At 44.0% G+C, this 22,204-nt stretch overlaps 1 protein-coding gene across 3 annotated transcripts in view; it reads left to right on the forward strand.

Moving 5' to 3' along the window:
• Nucleotides 1-22,204, forward strand: part of CDK7 (cyclin dependent kinase 7) — a 633,476-nt gene that overhangs the window by 530,851 nt on the left and 80,421 nt on the right. For all 3 annotated transcript variants that reach the window (XM_069627397.1, XM_069627399.1, XM_069627398.1), the window contains one exon: nt 21,355-21,502. In XM_069627397.1, coding sequence (XP_069483498.1) covers nt 21,355-21,502 — 148 coding nt within the window. The remainder of the gene's footprint in view (nt 1-21,354; nt 21,503-22,204) is intronic.

Genomic DNA, 22,204 nt, shown 5'->3' on the forward strand with positions numbered 1-22,204 from the left:
CTCTTCTCTTGGTCCTACTGCCACTTTACGTGCTACCGAATCTGAAGATGGCTGCCAGAGGAGGGGCTTGGGTAGAGGGCAGTCATTGGCTGGGGGCAGTATGACCCAGAGACAGTGATTGGTTATTAGTAGAAATACAGTTAAGAAACGAAACTGAAACTGATCTTTTTTCTTTACCGAGGATTCCCAGCCTGACGACAGGGAATATTCATGAGCATGTGACTCCATGCCAGACCCATGCTGGAGAACAACAGTTACAGGTAAGTAACTTGTTCCTTCCATCGCCTTTGGTGGGCTTCAGGACTGAAGACTGCCTCTGGCGCCCGAGTGTCTCGGGTGGGCAGGAAGTGAGGGAGGTGCCGAAACTCCCCGTGCTTAGTTTCCTAGGAGACCCAAATGCACTCTGCCGTGATTGGCTGGCTGACTGTCCGGCAAGGACAGCCACCCTGCTGGGTGAGTGGCAGCTAGGCTGGAATGAATGGGAGGAAACTGGATAAAAGGCGAGTCGACCACTGGAACGAAAGAACCTTAGACGAGCTTGAAGAGGACGGCTGCTGCAACTCCTGGAGCGTTGGTTTGTCTGGGATGCCCTGCTGCAGGTCTGAATCGCTAAGTTCATCTCGACAGAGAAGCCCTGCAAGGACGACTTCTCCCTTTGAGTTGGTGGTGTTAGGGAGAATTCTCTTTTTGGGCTGAATTTCCTAACCTAGTGAGTCCCCCAGCAGCTTTGCTGGATTTCTGGAGTTTGGTTTTTTTTTTCCAGCCAAGAGTGAGACTCTTTTTCTCCCACTCTTGGACATGATTTATGGTGTTCCTTTGACTGTTAATGTGTTTTATGGGCTATGGGGTCCTTTACTCCATAGGGTCTCATGTGTTTTTACTATGTGTGTTACACAGCACCCTCCGTGCAGTGACACAGGGGTGTCATAGTGACACCCCACCATAGACTCCATACCCTGGGACTGACTACTGTCTCCCAGGGCATGTAAAGTCACCATTGGCTTTACTAGTCCCAAATTATGAACAGAAACCAGTACAAACCATCATATTGTGGACGTACTGGTCGGGCAATTCGATTGCCCCGGGGTCTGTTAGTCGAGGGGCACGTCTCCGCCCCCCCTGATCGAGTTTTGGCTGGTGGCAGTGGATACTACTTTTTATATTCGACCGCGAATATATCCCTATGGGATTTTCCCATTGTTCGAGGCTACCAACTTTAATTATTTAATTCTCATAGCCTCGAACATACCGCTGGTTTATTTATTTAATATTAATTCGCCGGTTGGTATTTTTTTGCCAGGACTCGATTCTAAAATGGCGTTTGTGTTCTCTTCTGTGACTCCAACCCAAGTCGAGCCCTTTGTTCCACTTTTGGTGGGCTTCTCCACAGAAGCCTCCAAAAGTGGTGCCACTCTGTCTGGGTACCACAGGGGGTGTGGGAGGGGGTTTAGGCACCCTGGACGGAGTTACCTTGGTAACTCAAGTCGCACTCTTGTGTGATTGGCCCAAGTGGTGAGCCGGCCGGCTCACCACTTAGCATGTTTGAATTACAGCTAGGCTGAGTGAATGGGGGTGTGCTGTGAGTGGTGAGCCGACCTGCTACGACGACACCACCGGTGGAGCCCTGCGGAACCGACTTGCCACTTCCCGACGACAGAGAAGATCTCCCTGCTGGAGAGTCTTCTTCCCCTGACTGGTGGGCACAACCAGTTTACCTTCTTTTCCTCGCATCCCAGGACGTCTTGTGGTTGAATTGCCCGTGCCAAGCACCCCGGCAACCGGATAGCCGCTTACCACTGGACCGCGAACCAAAGGACCGCTTCTTTTAACTGAACTCCGCGGCTGGTTTCTTCCCTGGCAGTGCAACGGACTCCGGTCTTCCTCCCCGACGAGATCCTCTCTTCCACTTGCATCCGCTGCCAGGAACAACTGCCCCCGCTGGTGTATTCTCACCACTTTAGGGTACTGTGTCCGCTAGGCCTCCCTTTCTAAAGATTGCTACAAGGTAATAAAAATCCCTTAACCTTCTGGACTGGGCTGGCCGCCTTGACCATCTAACTGGTCCCCTTTCTTTTGGTCCAACTCTTTCTGAACCGTTTAGAGACTTTGGTGCACTTTTTAACAATGTGACCTTGGACACATTTCGTTCTGATCCTCTTAAAGTGGATCCGGCTTTCTGAACTCTAACTTCACGGTTTGACTCTGCCTTCCTCTCTCTTGCTGTGTACTTGTGAAAGTGTTGGATCTGTTTCAATTTATATCGTGCTTTTCTCTCCCTTTTAAAACAAATTATTAGAGTGACATCTGCATTAAGCGCTCACCGCTGTCTGAACATAAGTGGAGCTTTACTTAAGACTTGTCTAATATTCTTTTAACAGATTGTATATCTTTTAGTGACCGTGTTTTTGAACTGCTTAATATTAGTGCCTGTGTGTTTTATTAGATGTGGTTTTAAATAAATAATTATATCTCTTTTACACCAAGCTCTGGTCAGTGTTTGCTTGTTCTACTGTGTTCTTTTGACCTATTGTGAATACTTTGTATACTGCCTAACTCTTCTTGAGGGAAGTCTGACTGCTCAGCCACAGCTACCAAGTGAATCTGTGTGGCACAGACTGCTACCAAGTGGGTTTACTGCCAAACACATGTAGTCTTAAATCTTTTGCCGTGGTCCCAGAGGGAACTGCACAGGTTTCTGCCTAATAGGTGGGACTAATCAACTCGACCCGTAAGCCACCTGGATAGCATTCTCAGAGCTGGTTGGATTTTGCTGCAGGAAACCGAATAACCAGGGAGAGCGACACCAGTTTGTGTGCTTTACTACAGCTACCGGAATTGAAGATTTGCCAGGTGCCAGCATTTCAACCAGTCCCAGTGAAGTGCAGGTGTCCCCCGTCTTCCTCCCTCTTGTCCCCACGACTGGGACTCAGGAACAGGGAGATCTGCAGGAACTGCCAGGAACAGAGGTCTTCAGCTGCAGCTTTTTCTTCATTTGAAAGGTACTGTGAAACAAGACTGAGAGTACTTGACCTCTCGTGGTGAAAGTGCTTGAAACGTTTGCAACTAGCAGGCCTAATCAGCTTGTGACCCAACATATAATTCTTCTGCTTACAAACTACTTCTAAGAACTTCTACAGAGACTTTACCATTTACTTGCCAGAACCGTTTCTACCAATCCAACACTTTAGCCCACTGACTTTGGCCTATCCTATTGAATTGAATTGACTCTTCTGGTGAACTCCAAGTATCTGCACTGTCTAAGAAATTGTAATTCTTTTATGTTCTGAACCTATTCCTTTTTGATCCTTCTTCAAAGTATTCTGAATGCCATTTTGCTCCTCCTTCAAAGTAGTTTCAATGCCTCAGAAACTTAACGAGTATAGTATTGAAGTGTATTGATGTATATTTAACTGCCTCCTTCTAGTGAATGTTTTATAACTGACTGTTAGTGTTTAACCAAGAAATCTTGAGTTGTAAGAGTTTATTTGAATACCTGTGATTGTAGACCTCTGTGTAACATCCTTACAGCTCACATTCCCTCTTGAGATGAGCCTGGCTGCTCAGCTCTGCTAACAAAAACTGTGTAGTACAGACTTATACCAAAAGTTGGTTTTGCTTACACCTGTAGACATAGTTGTGTGTAGTGGTCCCAAAGGGTATTGCATACAAACTCTGCCTAACACAAGGTTATCCCTTTTGTATCATAAAACACACAGCCAAGTGTGGGACAACAGTTGAGACGCCTTAATCACACGAGCAAAGCTTTGTCTACTCAATCCCTCAGCGCATGCAACATAACCGAACGTGTATTTGTGAGTACACTTTCACCCCCCCCGAGGGTCAAGGATCGCGCCTTGAAACACATTTGTATAGGCACGTTATAAATGCTAGATCATATCATATTGGCGCTGTTGACAGATAATAGATGTTTGTTACATAACGTAATAGTACTAATTTTATAGACCTCGGAAGGATGAAAGACTGAGTGAACCTGCCAGGATTTTAACCTGTAACCATGCGGTCAAAGACGGGCCCCTTTAGTGGATGCATTAGGCTACTGAGTCACATATGTATAACTACATATTCCAGATTCATTCCAAAACTCTGAAAATTAATATGCCACTACTAAACCAGCTTATCTTTGGCCACATTCACAGGCGCTAAGCTTATTTTTGCCTTGAAACACGATTCTAGCAGCAAGGATAAACTGGTACATGCCGCAAACAAAAAACATCTTCTATTCAAAGACGATTGAACAGACTCGGAGTACACCATGGCCAACAGGACACTTTCCGTGAGGACACTGTGCCGCCTGTCGCTTTACTGTCAGGACCACGAAGTTTACCCATGACAGTCGAAAGGCCCTGCAATCATTTGACTAAGTGCCAAACTAAAAATGTCATTTACATCATCTCATGCAAGTTGCTTTATGTTGGCAAGTCCACTCGGACTGCTTCCACCAGAATTCTTGAACACTTGTCTCAGATTAAAACTGCCCGCTTACAGGCACCCCTTGTCAAACATTTCTGTGACTAACACCACAGGGAAGATGACATAGAGTGGTTTATTATTCATTGTCTCCAAACAGACATTAATGACTTCTGCATTTTTAATTGACTGTTAAAACTTGAACAAAATGGATTTACAGCCTCCATACACACTTGGACGGGCACAAGAATCATATTCAACAGACTGCTTTATTTTAATTAAGCCTGACTTCGCCCTCGGTTTCATCACCCGTGCTCCTTTTGAGTAGCATCTTGTTTTTTCCAAACAACGTTGCAAGCCTGGGAATGCTCTCATACATTAACTACCTCATCTCAGATCAATGCATATCAGACGGCTCTCTCGATATCTCTCTCTCAGTATGTGTGTGTATGTATTTCTGAGGCTTGTGGATCTGCTTAGATCCCATGCTATGCATAGGCCAACATCTAGTTGTAGTCAGAGTATTACATGATTTGTTTTCGAAAACGGACGCCGACTGGGCGTGTAAGTAATACTATCCCTAGTGACATCCATTTTATCCATGGTCCTTCACGAGTCGAGGTCCCTCAGATTGTTTTTCCACCATATTAGTCGGACGCTAGTTTTCTAAGTTCTTCCAGCTGCTGCCTTTTATTAGAAAAGGTTTATCTTAGACTTCATTACTATTCTTTCAATAACTGCCCAGTTGTGTGCTGCAAGATATTCAGCAGCGGAGCTCGACGGTCGGAGCCATCATCAACAACGACCGAACAATCACCTAGACACACTGACCACAGCCTACACATGCCTCACCGGGCCTCGCCCCTTCACAGTAGGGAGCGTGGGGGGAGCCCATACTACTTCTCTTAATTTCTAATTACTTCCCCTCATTCCCTTCTCTTCGCTGTGCTGCCATTTCCATTAACCATGGAAAAAAGCACCTTTTAAGTTTTGCCCGTTCTTAATAGGAAGTACCCCTGTTAGACACACACAGGGTGTGTGGCCATTGTCTCCCACGGGATCACCTGAAAAGAATATTGATTGAGTAATCTCACCCGCCTCCTGCTGCATGTAGCCTTCCAGTGTGGTTAAATCCACAACACCCCCACCAGGATTGTCTGGGTGCTGACACACTCTACGTCTAGACACTGGGTTAGCAGTAACAGTCTTCCCATTCTGTTTCAGCGTAGATTCTGCCTTCACTTCAGGACTGCAAACTGACTCACTTGAATCCCATATATTATCATTCCAGTCCCAATTTGCGCCAGCAGTGGCAATCACCGCTGCCACCTTATGTTTACCTTGCCCCTACGCTTCCTATACCTTTATTTGGGAACTCTGATATCTGCTTTCTCAGCAATCCCCTGATATGTAGAGGCCTTGTCATGCCACACTTTAACTGCAACTGTTGCATTAGTGAAATGTGTTTCTCAGCAGCCAATTCCTTCTCTAAACGTAATAACTCTGCTTCTAATTCTATATTACTCTGATGCATTCTCCTGTAAGTATGTAGTAAGACATAGTCCTGCCTGCCTAGCGCAGCAAATTCATTACCTTTCTGCACTGGAACTTGATGTTAACACGGCAGAACCTCTACGTGGCCCGCACTGTTCAAGGTTTCAATCCTCAGTGCATTTAAACCAGCAGCACAAGCCCATTGTCTAGCCAATATATCGTACAGACCCTTTTTCCAACCAGGAATTGTAATATCATAAGAATTTCTGCCAGCGGAAGAACCCTTATCTCGCTTCTTAAACAAGGAATGCATAAATACAGCAATTTACAATGATCAATGTACAATGTTTAATTCACTGCTGTCTCAATGAAGTCACTCAAAACAATTGCGCTTATCAACACAGCCTCCCTTCAAAGTAAGAGAAGAAAAACATGCAACATAAATCTTGCGTTTTCAAGGTACAAGCACAGATTTTTGGAAGCCTGGAATTTAACAGCACAAAGCACTCAAAGGTTTCTGAAGCCAACATGTTTTGCTTTTCCAAAAAGTTCAGATATATTACCTATTTTCTCCCCAGCACACTAAATGAAAAAACATTGTGCACTTGAAAAAAAAAAACACACACACACACACACACCCCCCCCCCCCCCACACAACCACACCCCCCCCCCCCCGACATACTTTGTATTTGCTACATTTGTAGAAGCCTCTGTCTGATTGGGCCGAGTAGCCAGGTTGTCGGGGTCTTGAAGTCAATTAGACACTGCTCTTCAAAAGTGATCCTAAATCTGGAACAGATTTCTATATTTGCCTATATGAGAGCAAAATGTTTCTTATGCCTGAGGATTGTTTGTTGTATGTGGTAATAAATCTTAGTTGCTTCTGTTATCCTTGTGAAGATTGTTTTTTCGTAAGAAGATCTTCTCTGGCTTTTCGATATGCTTTCTTGGAGACCCCGTTCTTGACGTCCCCATGCTGTGATATTGGCATGTTTGTTAAATTCAGTTGAGCAGTTGCTCGATTTCTTATCATATATATACATACATATATTTTTTAGGCTTGTGGTTCTGCTTAGAATTACATGTTTTGCATAGGCTGCCATCTAGTGTTCTGTGCAGAGTATTGCATTAATTGTTTTAAAAAGTTGAATAGGGACGTCGACTGGACGTGCTTGTAATGCTATCCCTAGTGTGACGTCCGTAGTACCAATGGTCCTTCATGCGTCTAAGTCCCTCAGATTGTTTTTTTCTGCCATGAAGGAGCATGGCGTTTGTATGAGTACAAGCAGATGAAGAAAGGTGCAAGATGTCCATATACCTTCAACACCAAAGCGGGGCGGAAGGGTGAGCGCATGTGAATGTACGCAGATACGAGCATCAGAAAGACTATTACAGGTATGTAATTTCTTATACTAACTGGTTTAGTTCATGAAGGGGGCTCTTCCACTCTTTTTGTGCCCAGATCCTACTGTTTAACAAGCTTCTGTAGAGGAGCGGAGAGACTCATATACCCTAACTCCCACCCCCTCACCACCGTCATACTGGAGCAGCAGGTGAAGAGCTGCATGTGGAACCCCTGTGTTGTCCCTATACCACATTGAGTGTATGAGAGACGTTATGCACTCAGACAAACATACTGAATGTGCCCTCACGTTGAGGGAGTGGATGGATGTCTGCACGCACCATTTGACATCATGAAGCGCTGAGTGACATCTGACCAGGGCAGAGTGATGTCAAGAAAAGGATATATGATAATATGCTGAGGCGTTATGAAAATACTTGAATGATGATCTAACTGAAGCGACAAGAGAAACCTGTACGAAATTGTAAAGTAATCTTGTATGTAAAAAGAAGATAAAGTAACTTGTGGGTCAATAAGTGTAAATACGCAGCAATGCAAGGTAGAGGAGACGTATAGAAGCTTGCTATTGAGGAATAATAATGTGGCTAGGACGGTCACGATTGGAAAATGGGTGCCGGCTTGTGCAAAGATTCATTCTAACTAACTCAGAAACAGATCAGGGCTGAAGAGTCGGGAGATGCCGGAAAACGGTTTCATGTGCAAACAAAGTGTCTATGTTGGCCTACGATCAAGGATGCTAGTTCAAGAAATAACTACAGAGTACAAGGGGAGGCAGACGGATAACGTTCTGAGCGTGAGACACGTTGCTCTTAGATTAACGAAGATGAAAGCACATGCAAGAGCCGAGTATTGGACAATTAACAGTGAATAATGCGCATACAAGATGGAGTGAGCAAGTCTCTAGGATCCAAGTGAGAAATAACACCCAGCTAAATTGAATCAAATAGCAGTAAAAAGGAGGTTGAAATGGGCAAATTTGCGGCCTCCTCACACATGATGCAGAAGATAAAAACAAGGGCTTTTCATTAGGTTGCGATTGAAGATAAATGATGTGCTCGTACTCCATTGAATGTCCTAGAACAGAGAGCGACGGCAAGGTCAACTACAGACTGGAAACTTTGGCTTATGGTCAAACCTATGGAAGAAAATGGCTTAGTTGGGAAAGTGGGGAGTAATCTAACGTGACTGAAGCACCTGGGTTTAGATTTCCTAACATGCTGCTAGCGAGCCGAAAGTCCAAGTTTGGGTGGGATGCCAACCAATCGGTGGGTCTATGGGGCAACCTGCTATACAATGTTGCATAGACCAATCTGTTAGGGAGAATTCTCTGTTAAGGCTAATTTTCCAAACCTAGTGAGTCCCCCAGCAGCTTTGCTGGATTTTTGGGGTTTATTTTTTTCTCCTGCTAAGAGTGAGACTCTTTTTCTCCCACTCTTAGACATGATGTGAGATATCCTTTGGCTTCGTAATGTGTTTAATGGGCTATGGGGTCTTTTACTCCATAGGGTTTCATGTATTTTTGGTAAGTGTGTTACACAGCACCTTCAGTGCAGTAACACAGGGGTGTCATAGTGACCCCCAAACACAGACTCCATACCCTGGGACGGACTACTGTCTCCCAGGGCATGTAAAGTCACTATTGACTTTACTAGTCTTAAATTGGGAACAGAACCAGTACAAACCATCATATTGTGGAAGTACTGGTAGGGGTTATTAGATTGCCCCTGGGTCTGTTTTTCGAGGGGGCACTGTGCAGTCCCCCTCATCGAGTTTCTGGCTAGTAGCAGTGGTTACCACACAACATATTCCACCGGAATATTTCCTATGGGATTTTCCCATTCATTTTAAACGCACCACTTTTTGGTGCAATGTTAAAGATACCGCCGGTTTATTTATTTAATATTTATTCCCCGGTTGGGTCTTTTTGCCAGGACTCTGTTTTAAAATGGCGTTTGTGTTCGCCTCTGTAACTCCAACCCAAGTCGAGCCCTTTGTTCCACTTTTTGGCGGGCTTCTCCACAGAAGCCTCCAAAAGTGGTGCCACTCTGTCTGGGTCTACAGGATGTGTGGGAGGGAGGGGTTTAGGCACCCTGGACTGAGTTGCCTCGGCAACTCAAGTCGCACTCTTGTGTGATTGGCCCAGTGGTGAGCCGTCCTGCTCACCACTTAGGATGTTTGAGTGACAGCTAGGACTGATGAATGGGGGTTTTCTGCATAAAAGCAGCGCTTTGGGGTCTGGAACTTCAGAAGTCGCCACAGGACCAAAGAATCCGAAGAGGGAGAAGCTGAGCCGACCTGCAACGACAACACCACCGGTGGAGCCCTGCTGAACCGTCTCACCACTTCCCAACGACAGGTAAGATCTTCATCCCGGAGAGTCTTCTTCCTCTGAGCTGGTGGGGATAACCAGTTCGCCCTCTTTTTCGCCTTCCTGGATCGTCTCGTGGTGGAATCGCCCGTGCAAAGCACCCCGGCGTCCGGATAGCCACGCTTCACCACTACTGCAAATAAAAGGGTAGTACCTTTTAACCGGAGAACTCCGCGGCTGGTTTCTTCCCTGGCAGTGCAATGACCTCCAGCATTCCTCCACGTCGAGATCTCCTCTTCCCCTGGACGAAGCACCAACTTGCACCCGCTGCCAGGAACTGCCGCCCCCGCTGGAGCTTCCTCACCATTTCAGGTACTGAGTCCCGCCTGGTCTCCCTTGCAACAGACTGTTCAAGGTGTCCCGTAAATCCTTGACTTTCTATCCTGGGGTGACTCGGGACCTACTAACTAACTTTTCTTGACTTAAGCCAACCCTTTTTGAACTCTTTGCAACGACTCTTTAAAAGCACTATTCAACTCTGTGATCTTGGACACATTCCACCTTGCTCTCATCAAGAGTGGGCCTGGCCTATGACTTTCTTGCTCCTCAGTAGATTCTGCCTTTTCTGACTTGTTCTGGTTCTCCTAAAGTGTTGGTATTGTGTATGTTCCTAATTCTGCCTTTTTCCCTCCCTTTTTAATTAACTTATTGGAGTGGCATTTTAGGTTAAGCGCTCACCTCTGTCTGAAAATAAGTGGTGTTTTAACTAAGACTTGTTCAATAAGTGATCAGGGATGTACATATATTAATAGTGACTGTGTTTGAACTTGGTTGCCATATTAGTGTTAGTGTATTTTACAAAGTGTGTTTTTAAATAAATAATTATATACTTTTATACCCAAGCTCTGGTCAGTGTTTGCTTGTGCTACTGTATTTTGGTACCTATCTTGTATACTCTGTATACATACTGTATAACTCTTCTTGAGAGAGGTCTGGCTGCTCAGCCACAGTTACCAGGTAAATCTGGGTGGTACAGACTGCTACCAATTGGGTTTACTGCCAACACATGTAGTCTTAAGCCTTTTGCAGTGGTCACTAAGGGAACTACACAGGTTTCTGCCTAACACAATCCACGGCCATTTTGGCCGCTATAATCAGTTTTACAAGTATTTAGAGTTAGTTTGAGGTGTGCTTACAACTAAGAGACCACCAATGAAGTACCAACCTGTGTCATTTCTATAGGGAGACATGTTCCCCTAACATGAAATAAAAAATAACCAATCCCTCCCGCCAGTAGGTTTCACAGTTTGCCACGTAGGATGTCATAAATGACACATACTTGGGGTATAAGACCTCTGTTTAATCGTCTGATGTTTGTCAGTGTACCCTGCATTATTAAAAAATGAATAAAGTAGTACTTGCCATATTCTTTGATTCTGTCCAGTTTTTGGTCTGAGATCTTTATTGGTAATTCCATTTAGCACAAGCTGTGGTAGCTGTGCAGATCGTTCAAGGTCTAATCGACCTAGGCCCAGATCCAGGCTCATGGACTGTTTATTGCTCACGCCATTAGCTAGAAGACTGCAGAGCTTCCTGTGGAGATCAGCACACAAAAATCATGTGAAAGAAGCTGCGCTTCACAGGTCCCCCTTTGATGAAATTCCTGTCTGGTTTCTAAATGTACCCCGTGGATGGAAAATGTATTGGTCGACTGGTGGAGAAACGATCCCGTGGGACTCGAGCTGAGACACGGAATCAAGTGGAACATCAAAGGTGGAAAAAATGTGTAGTGGGATTTTGGGGGATTATAAAGAAGAGAAGTAGATGCCACGATTCCTTGTTCCAAGGGGACTGGAAGGTGTGCACTAAAGACTCCATATAGGATGTTAAGGATACCTGAAGCAAAGCCAACAAGAAGAGTGCGCATCACTCCAAGATGGAGTAAAAGTGAGGTGAGATACATTTACTAAAGCTAGTAAAAGAAGGTGTACGGTGGGGAAATAATTGAAGTGGACATGTGTGGGGTTATAAATGTCAGTGTGAAGATTTTATTGTTTAAATCGCTAGATCTAAAACATAAGTATTTTTTTATCAAAAGATTGATGTCATTCAGGAGGATACAAATTAAAGGAAACTAATAAAAAGGTTGTTAAAATATCAATGATATACCAAAAATTGATAGAAAGTGTAAACTAAAGTAACAAAAAGAACATTGTTGCATAGAATTTTAAAAGCGAATAAAATATTTTGATTTTTGGATAATTAAGCAGCAATTGATGGTGCCTCTCAAATTGATCAGTGTGGTATATTTGACAAAATAACTAAACGAATAAAGGTCTGGTAAGTATATACAGTTTAAATAGACTTGTCACCACGGGAGACACTCCACTTCTACACCTATGCAGGACATTGCCGAGATACACAGAGAAGATAAGGAAATATCATTCTGAATGGGTTACACGACTAATAAAAGACTTATGCTGTGGCCTCAGGAGGGTTTGTTGTCAAAAGTAGTATTGCGACATTTGATGACATATTTGCATGCCACATATAAGGGAAAGAAGCTGCAGAAAAGGTTGGCTATTTTAGAGTTATGCAAAATGTATTGGAGCGAGAAAGAAGCAGCATCTGAGGAGGAGTGGATGCTTAATTAGCATAAAGGGGAGGATAAAATGCCTTTGGCTGCCCTTTGCCCTTCTAAAGACAGCGCAAAGACCGAGGAGAAGGGATTTGACCCCTTAAAGGAATTGAAAGCAGAGGTGGGGTACGTTCATCCGACATATGTGCCCCCCCGCCTATAGCAGTGAGGAAAATGTGGAAGAGAGCAAAGACAGAGAATGCAAGTATATATTGAAACGCGATGAAAGTAAACTGAGTGAGGAGAGGAAATACAGACAGGATGGATGGAAATAGAGGGAGAAGCGAGGGAAGAGGAGGAAATAAAGGACAAGGCTAAGGGAATAGCGATAGTACAGAATGAGTGGATGGGAGACAAATATTACTTAAACTGTACGATAAGAGCATTAATGAGGTTCGAGAAACGAGAGAGAAGAGCAGGAAAAGGAGGAAGGGAGCATATTATGAAGAGAAAGAAAGAATGCAAGCGAAGGGAATAAGATATGACGCAAAGAATGAAAAAAGGCTAGAAGAATGCGCAAATGAAGGTTGAAAAGAAGGCGAGAGGAAGATGAATTAAGGAAGATGAGGAAAATGGAAGAATAAATTAACAGATGTAGGGCACTAAAAGACAACGAGAAGATCTGTCATAAAAGCATAGTGCCAATCGAAACATAAAAGCGACTTGAGGAAGAGAGAGGGTCACAACAGCCCTGCAGGGAGCTGCAAGGACTACCGAGAGTACCAACATGGGCTGATGAACAGGATTCAGAGGGTATAGAGAAAAGACTTGGGGAATTTTTATAGGCAAATGAGGGATAAAAAAAGATGTAAAACCCAAAAGAACGTAGATGGGTCGAGGGAAACGGGAGAAGGATCAGAAGTCGTCATAACAGACGAGCACAGAGCACCGTCTTTAAGTAGACTAGATCTTCATGATTCAAGAAGGCTAACAGTCATACAAGCTGGAGCATAATGATGTCCGACAGAGAAAGGGAAGAAACAAGAGCACATGCAGATTTTCAAATGAATCAAGTATAGAGAAGGGGGTAAAATGGTCAGATTTACAGGAACCCAAAGAGAGCACAAGCATTGACACTGTATACTGAGTGACCACAAGAACAATTGCACAGTACAAGGGATGTATCCCTGCCTTGCGTGAGTATGGTAAGGGCATTACCAGGATGCAGACAAACAGGCGAGACTAGCCCTGCCTGGAAAACAAGGAGTGTAGGCAGGTATGATTATGGATCAGGATTTTCACAATTCCCATTATTAGAGAGAAAGGTGGGGGGACCACAATATGTACCATTGCCGCACATGGATAAAAATAATTTTTTTAAACCTTTATTTTTGCTGTCAAACACAATACATCTCACAAGCAAACAATGTTTACATTGGCAAATCTTAATGTATACAGTCAGGTGAAACGCAGTGTGATCTGAACCGGGTGTTTGGCCCTTTCTGCAGTTGTTGGTACTGTACATGGTTAATTCTGTATCTTCATCTGACTCCCCACCATTGGTGTTCAGATATCGTCTTAGGGGGCCTCATATGTCTTTTTGGTCTACAGGAGGTTACTATCCCTCTTATATAGGTTTCTTCGTAGTCCTGTATACATATAAGGTCCTTCAGCCATTAATGTACTGTAGGGGCTGTTCTAGCTTTCCATGCCCTACAAATGTTTCTCTTGGCCACTGCGTTGGATATCGCGAAGAATCTTCAGGATTTGATTGCTATTTTCCCAATATCTCCCAGCAAGTATTTCAGTGGGGTAGCCGGTAAATGTGTATCTAGTATCGCACCGACTGTTTCAGCTACCTTTTACTGGAAGCGTTTAACCGGTGGACACTCCCAGTACATGTGCATGGAGTAATCCCCAGGTGAATTGGATTTAGGGCAGAGCATTTGTCTGGACGTATCGAATTAGGCCATTTCGCTGGGAGTGATGTGGAGTTGATTTAGAATTTAGAATTGGATTAGCCTAAGATTTGAAGTTATTGAGATGGATTTGATGTATTGACAGTATTTGCGCCAATGTGATTCATCTATATTAATACCTAGGTCTCGTTCCCACTTCTCCTTCATCTTATTCGTGGATGGAGTGTGTGCTTGTACCGCTTTGTACAATGTGGAAATGCCTCCAGGAAAACCCTCCGGCAACATGATTGTGGTCAGGAACAGATGTGAGATCGGCTCAGCAGGGAACATTGGCCATCTCTTTTTCATTGCTGCTTTTAGTCGGTGGTATTGTAGTGAGGCCCGGGCCCACCTTTTCTTGGACCATTTCCAACAGCGCAAACTTCTTGTCTGGGTATAGGTCTTCCAATGTCATTTCGATGCCTGGATCCCACTTTTTTCGTATCGTTGTGGGTATACGGTCTAGATAATGCCACACGGATGCGTGTGGCCAGTATGGGTCTGTGCATCCTACTCTTCGGAACAGATATGCCTATGCCCTCACCGTGGAGTTTAATGGATCCACTTCCCTCATGTCTTTTTTGCCTTTGGCGAATATCATGGATTGGAGTTTGATCGGGCAGGCTGCGAATTTCTCCGCTTGTATGTGTGCATATCCTTCAGTGTTTTCGGACCAGTACTTCGCAAAGTGTGCCTGTGCGGAGTAGTAGTACAGCAGAAAATCTGGAGCCATAAGCCCCCCTGTTTCATACCTTTTGCACAACTTAGACCATCAGAGTCTCACGGCGCCCCCTCCCCATACGAATGTAGAGGCCAGTTTTTGTAGTAAATTAAAGAATTGTCTACCAGGCCAGATTGGTATATTGCTGAATAAGTACAGTGTTTTCGGCACTACCACCATTTTAAGAAGCGTGATCCGGCCATATGTATCGATATTTGGAGTTTGTCCCAGATTTTGAATTTCTGCTCCAGTGTAGTTGGGAAAGGTTCGTAGTCGTTTAAGTAGAGTGTGTGTCTGTCTGTGGAAATGATGATGCCCAGGTAGCGTGCTGTTTGGCGACCAGCGGAACTGAGCGGTGGCTGGGGATTGAACAGTGGCTCATGTGAGGGGGATCATTTCTGATTTTAATCTATCTATTTTGTATCCAGAGTATTCTGCGAATTGCGTTATTTCTTCAATTACTGGCGCTAGGTTTTGTTTTCGGGTTTATCAGATATAGCATCATAGCATCTGCATACAATGAAATAAATTGCTGGGGACCCCTAATGCGTATTCTTCGCCATGCATGGTTATGTCAGAGTTTCGCCGCCATACCCTCTATTGCGAGTGCAAATATGAGGGGCGGGGGAGTGGACAACCCTGCCTTGTGCCTCTTTGTAGTATACAATCTGTCGATGGATTATTAGTCCTGACCTTTGCTCTGGGGTCTTTGTATAGTGTTTGTATATATTTCCGGAAACCAGGGCCGAACCCCATTTTTCGGAGATGAAATACATGTATTTCCATGAGACAGAATCAAATGTTTTTTCAGCATCGAGGGCCACAGCCACTATTTTCGCTTCCGGATCCAATTTGGATGCTATTGCGAAGAACCTACCGAGGTTTAAAGAGGTGGAGCGGGTGGGGATGAAGCCGGACTGGTCCGGATGTATTAATTTATTCATATGGGGCAGCAGACGATTCGCTATTGTTTTGGCAAATATCTTAGTGTCCACGTTAATCAAGGACAGGGGGCGGTAGGGATGGAGTCTTGCAGGGATTTGTGTGGTTTCAGGAAGACCGTTATTATAGCTTCTTTCATTGTGGACGGCAGAGCTCCCCTTCCCAGGGCTTCCTCCCATACCTCCATTAGGTTGGGGGCGAGTTCTTCTCTGTAAATTTTATAAAAGTCTGCTGGGATCCCATCTGAACCCAGTGCTTTGCCCGATTGAAGCTCCTCGATAGCCTGAGTGATTTCTTCTATGGTTAGTGGAAGGTCCAGTGCCTCTCTGTCTATCAGGCTAAATTCTGGCAGGGGAAACTAATCCATATAGTTCTGAAGCTCTTCATCCAATACTTGATCAGTGTTCGAGTATAACTTGGTGTAGAAGTCAAGGAACACCTTGTTTACTTCTTGGGCGTCTCTGTGGACTATTCCCTCCGAGTCCACTATACTAAAGAGAGTCGAAGCTGATACAATACAAAAGTTGACAGAGTATCTGGGGAAGGGATTCATTCCGCCTGGCTGATGCTATTTTGTCAAGAGAACTCTGAGAACATTCTGAGTGTACTAGGAGAAGGGAGACATTCTCTTGGTTGAATATCTTTGTGTTGTGTACTGTGCCAGGAGAAGGGAAGCATTCTCTTTGTGGAAGACTTTACTTTATTTAGCATAGTTGGGTTTAAGTGTAAGGGATGGAATTAGGGTTTTTGACCAGGACAGTGGACATTTGACGGACATTCTGACACTTCCTTAGTTTTAGGTTGAGGCAGGGAAACCCCTCATAGAGATAAGGATAGTTTGGATTTTTTGTGATATACATAATGAAAGTTTATAACGAAAATTATGCCCTCTCTAGGTCTGTCTCATACTTCTACACCCTTACAACACATTCCTTCCAGTCTCATTCATTCCTCACGTCGGCAGAAGGTTGAGTAAGTTCGGGAAGTCCATGATTCTGATTGCTCGAGATTGGGCCAGGAGGGCGTGGTACCCAGATCTTCTAGACATGTCTATCTGCTCTCCCAAGAGGGAGGCTGTCTTCTTCACCCAGAAATCAGAACTCTGCACCTTCACGCCTGGTTTCTGAGAGGTTAAGATACAAAGATTGGGACCTTCCGGAAGACATTATGCAGGTGTTGTTTTCGGCAAGAAGACCAGCAACAAAACCACTATACGGCTGCCGTTGAAATAGGTTTTGCAGCAGGTGTAGAGCTAAATATATTGACCCTATGCTTGTGATGCTCCTATCATGTTTTTTCTGTTACCTGCAACCCCTGATGAGTCAGGTGTGTCCACTGCCAAGGGTTATCTGGCGGCGTTATTTTTTTTTTAAGCGCATGCCATAGCAAGGATTTTATTTTAAAATGCATATTGTTATACAGTTTCTTAAGGGGCTGGCTAATATCTTTCCAGCAGTCCCTTTTTATAGTCCTGCCTTGGGATCTAAATCTGGTGTTATGGGAGCTCCATTTGAACCTCTCCATTTCTGTCCACTCAGATTGTTGACTTAACTATTTTCCTGATAGCTATAACCTCTGCTCACAGAGTGAGTTTGCTGCAGGCCTTATGAAGTAAACCTTGTTTCACCACATTTTCCAGATAAAAGGTTGTTTTGAGGGTTCGTCCCTGCTTCCTTCCCAAAGTGGTGTCCGACTTTCATCTGACACAAAAGATTACCTTGCTAGCATTTTATCCCCCCACCTCATCTTTCTAAGGCGGAAGAGAGACTACATAGACTGCATCCCAAAAGGGCTCTAAGCTTTTATATTACCAGGTTAGACAAGACTATCAGCTCTTTGTTAGTTATGCCCGACACAGACTGGGTAAGGCTTTGGCTAAGCAGACCCTGTCGCGATGGATTATTGTGTGTTTCAGAATGCTACTCTTTGACTGCTAAGGATGGCCCTGAAAATATAAGCGCACATTCAATCAGAGGTGTGTCAACCACTTCAGCTCTCCAAAGAGGTGTACCAGTGCAGGACATCTGTAATGCTGCAACCTGGTCTTTGATACACACCTTCTTCTCAAAATACTACTCCCTAGATTCTTTGTCTGGTCAGGAAGCGAGGTTTGGGATAGCTGTCTTACAGTTTAAATCTGTAGAACAAAATTCAATCGTCCCAGCTCCATTTACAAAACTGCTATGGGAGTCTATCGAAGATTAGGAATCCGTGGGAGGACAAAATCCATTAGAAGAACAAATGAATTACCGCTGGTAATGTTCATTCTTTTGGATGTTCCTCCCACGCATTCCTCATTTCCCTCCAAGCCTTGCCCTTTGACTAGGGTCGCATTTTTATTAAATTAAACTGTTAGGAAAGATGCATCTTTTATCAACTTTCCCTCCATAGTTTCACTGGACCCTTAATCATTTTGCTTTGTTTTTGGACTTGTTCTGACTTTTTAAGAGGAAGTAAAGCCTTCAGCTTCATTTACCCTGCCTTTTGCTCATTTGTTTCCCTTTTAGCTTTTAAAGTTTTGTAACTTTGTAAAAATACACCCAGCGTCTTACATTGCAGTGCAATGGGGGGATAAGTTTGGTTATTTGTATGTGTGCCTACAGAAAAGCTTGTAGCAGCAGATACATTCTTAAAATTGCTTTATTTCTAGTGAGCACATTCGCGTTTACTGCTGCTGCTGACTGCTAAGCGTGACTAGTGCCTTAAAATGGCAGTGCCACGAGAGTTCATTTTTCTATATTGTACTTTGGCCTTCTTTTTTTATTTTTTTTATTTTATTTGAATTTAATTGCACTGCAATTTTTACAAAAAAGACAAACATTAAGATAAAGGTATTCCTTCTCCACTTTTCACGTTTCCCGGCACCTATTTCGTTCGAAAACTCACAGATCCAACCATGAGGTAGATTTCTAATCTGCGATTGAGTTGTTTGGGCTTCTTCCTGCCTTGCCATGCCAGGAGTCCCATATAAGATCATGCACTTAACTGGGAAAGCTGCTGCTTTCGCAGGCTAGTGCTGCCTTGTATGTGTGTGGCACAGGAAGTGGGTGGGATGTCTAGTCCCAGTACATGTCTATGGTGCCATTGAGCGTAGGTGTGGGGCATAAGTGACATCAATACTTGTTCCTGTTTAGTCAACTACTGGCTGTTTGAATGGTGCAGATCCTTACTATTGGTGGGTTTGGACTTGCTTCCAAGCTGGAATTTGGATAAGAGGACTTCTGCAGCCATTTCTTCAGATAAGCGTTGGAGCAAAGAATCCCTCGCAGACAAAACAGCTGACAGAAGATCCAAAGAAGACTTCTAAAGAAACCTGGCATCTCTTCCTGTGTCTGGCCCTGTGAAGCCCTGTTAAACTACCTGATCTCCAAAGACCCTGAGCGGTGCATCATCCCTTGGACTGGTGGGACCAACCAGTCTCAAAGTGTTCTCGAGGATCTAGCCCTCCTGAACTTTCGGAGGTGTCCTTGGACCACCTGGTGCTCTGACCAGCTCTCGTGGGCTACCTCGCCAGAAACACCACCAGTCCACGTTTACAACCAGAGCTTTGGTTTTCGCCAGCTTGTAGTTCAAGTCGTCTTCCCTCCTGAATTTCTTCCCTCTGAATTTCACTGTCCCACCATTAAGGCATCCTGTCCTAGAGATGCATCTTCAATGCTACTGAAAGGACACCTCCAGTCATCTGTGTGTGGAGACCATAGCTGGAACTTGCCTTCCACCATCCTGTGATGTGTCCTGAAGAGACCTGCATCAGTGACATTTGCATTTCTTCATGACCAGGGGTTGCATCTTGCATCTGGACCTGACTGGAGTAATCCTTGCACCTGCAGCTTCTGGGCATCTCTTACCGGAACCAACAGCAGGAAATCCAAACTCCAGTGACCCTCCCGCAACCCCCACTTTCTCCATCCCCTCACACACTGTCGACCCATCAAGTCACCTGGGAAAATCTGAGTGGGGGCTAGGGGGGAAGCAGAGTAAACACAAAACATTTGTCTCCCTCCGCTTTCCATGTGATAACATTGACAGCAAGTCTTTGTATCCTACCATTCCATCCCAATGCCTAGTTAGGGAAAATCACTTATGACTGCATTAATTTACTTCTTGTATTGTTTGTCATTTGAATGCATATGCACATGCGGTTAATGCATATATGTTTTATTATTGAGTATTGTGCGGTATCTCCTGCTAGTTCCATTTCTTAGTGTGTCCCCTAGAATATATATTGTATTATTATACTTAAATGAATGATTTTGTGCTTCACTGTGCTGTGTGGACCCCTGACCCCACACTTTCTCCTGAGAATAACCTTGACTGTTCTTCACGTTTACCTTGAATGGCTTTTGCCTAACCTCTCAGGGTTACCCTGTTCACTATAACTAGGCTGGCCTCCTAAAATCTGTCCACTAGGCTAGATTTTAGAAATATATCTTAACCTATTGCAGTGCCTCTGCCGTGGACGGAAGGGGGGGAAAGGGGTAAAACTGACATAATGGGACAGAGCAAGGGTTGTATAAACCACGCATAATTTTGTATCCTGGCAGTGGGTGCCAACAACGCTGAGCCGCAGTTTACCCCCCACGGCCCCTTCTGGCGGAATAAAAGCAAGGACTTTAACCCTTCATTAAGAACATGCATGTATCTATGGCACAAATTAAACTTTTCCTTACAGTAGTATCACAGCGGGGAATGATGTGAAGATTGCCAGAGCAATTGCTAGTGCAAGAGACTAGTTCAAAGTTTTTCATGTATCTCTCTTGTGGCACACACTAAAGGCTTATTTGTAGGTGTTAGAGGGTAGGTTCTCAATTCGTTATTTCGAAGCTGTGTAAGATTAGGTCTGGCACAGAATTCTTTACAATTGTTTGTAAAAAGTGAATTAAATCGCAGACCAGATAGTTCAGGACAATTGGAAGGGGGTGATAAGATTATTCTTACTATCCCAGTCCATCAAACATAGTATTAATATTATAACCCCATCCCAGACTGGAGACCAAACATATTATACTTTAATAAAAGTCAGACAAATAAGACCCGGACACAAATTAAATTTGGTTAAATTAGACATACTATAAGGAATCTGGGGTGGGGGCAAAGCAAAACTAAAAATACGCATCTCATTAGAAGGCATCATTACCTTCACGTCTTTCTCCATTCACAATGTATTTTCTCACGTTTTGATAGCACTCCTGAACTTTTTGAACACCTTTCTATTAAAGAGCACACACAATGAATCAGGCTTGTAATTGAAATGTGTTTTATAACAGTAGGAATTTGTTTTACACAACATGTTCATAGTTTGCACCATTTTTTAATCCATGAAAATGTTTAATGTTTTGGGTTTAATGTGTTTTTTTTTTCTTCAGTCTGTGAATTAGTCAGTATTATGAACATCATTCCATCAACTTGTATATTGCAATTGTCAAAACCATTGCAAGATGTACAGTAGCTTGCAGGTTTTGTCCGTGAGACCAATGCCTTTTTCCCTAATTGTAAAATTGGCAATATTTGCTTGAAACTGGTAATTAGATTTTGACATCTCTCATAATTTTTCCTGTATAGGCACTGAGGAAAAGGTATTTTAGTAACCGGCCAGCACCAACACCAGGAACGCTTCTGCCAAGGCCTAACTGTTCTGTGGAAGCATTGAAGGAGCAACAGAACATTGCCCTGGGGATCAAAAGGAAAGTGAATGAGGGATCAGAGCAAGGTACTTTGAAAGGAGCCCCATCCACGTGTGTTTACAGTTTTGCATTACTTGTGGTTTATAGTAGATCAACCAATATCTTAACTAGTTTATTTACTTTTAGGTTTCACAATGCATCAACTCGCATGTATGCAGCTTCAAAGGGCCTGGGATATATGGCTTTCCAGCCACTGTGCCTAATGGAAGGCACAGGGGCTGGAACGACAAATCCAAAAGTGGCCGGCTTCTAAATTGGCTGCACAGGGCCAAAGGACAGCAAAATGTGTACCCAATGCTGGGATCTTCAGCTCAGCTAAAGCTCCATCAGGGAGCGAGCAGGGGTTATTGCTGCTGGCTGCTGGATTCAAGAGAGTAATGGGCATCCCTCTCCTCCTTTGGGCAAGGCTAGTAAAAACCAGATCTGCAGTCCTAATCACATGATCTGGTGGTACCAATCGGGGAGTTGCCTGCTTCTAATATGGTCCCACGGACAAAGGGCAGTCAAAATGGTGGACCAAATGCAGGATGTTCTCCTTCAGGGAGTGAGCAGGGGTTGGTTGCTTCTGATTTCAAGGGAACAGAGTTGCAGTGAAAAATCTTTGTTTCAATGTAATGCTAGTATATTTATTGGGATTCTCCCTCTGCCATGTAATAGTTTGCTCTTTCGTGCTCCCTTCGAACTATAGCCCCCTTTCTGCAAAATAACCTTGTTGATGGTGAATGTCA

The sequence above is a fragment of the Ambystoma mexicanum genome, chromosome 6p (genome assembly GCF_040938575.1).
Source record: "Ambystoma mexicanum isolate Mex_15411 chromosome 6p, UKY_AmexF1_1, whole genome shotgun sequence".
Lineage (NCBI taxonomy): Eukaryota > Metazoa > Chordata > Amphibia > Caudata > Ambystomatidae > Ambystoma > Ambystoma mexicanum.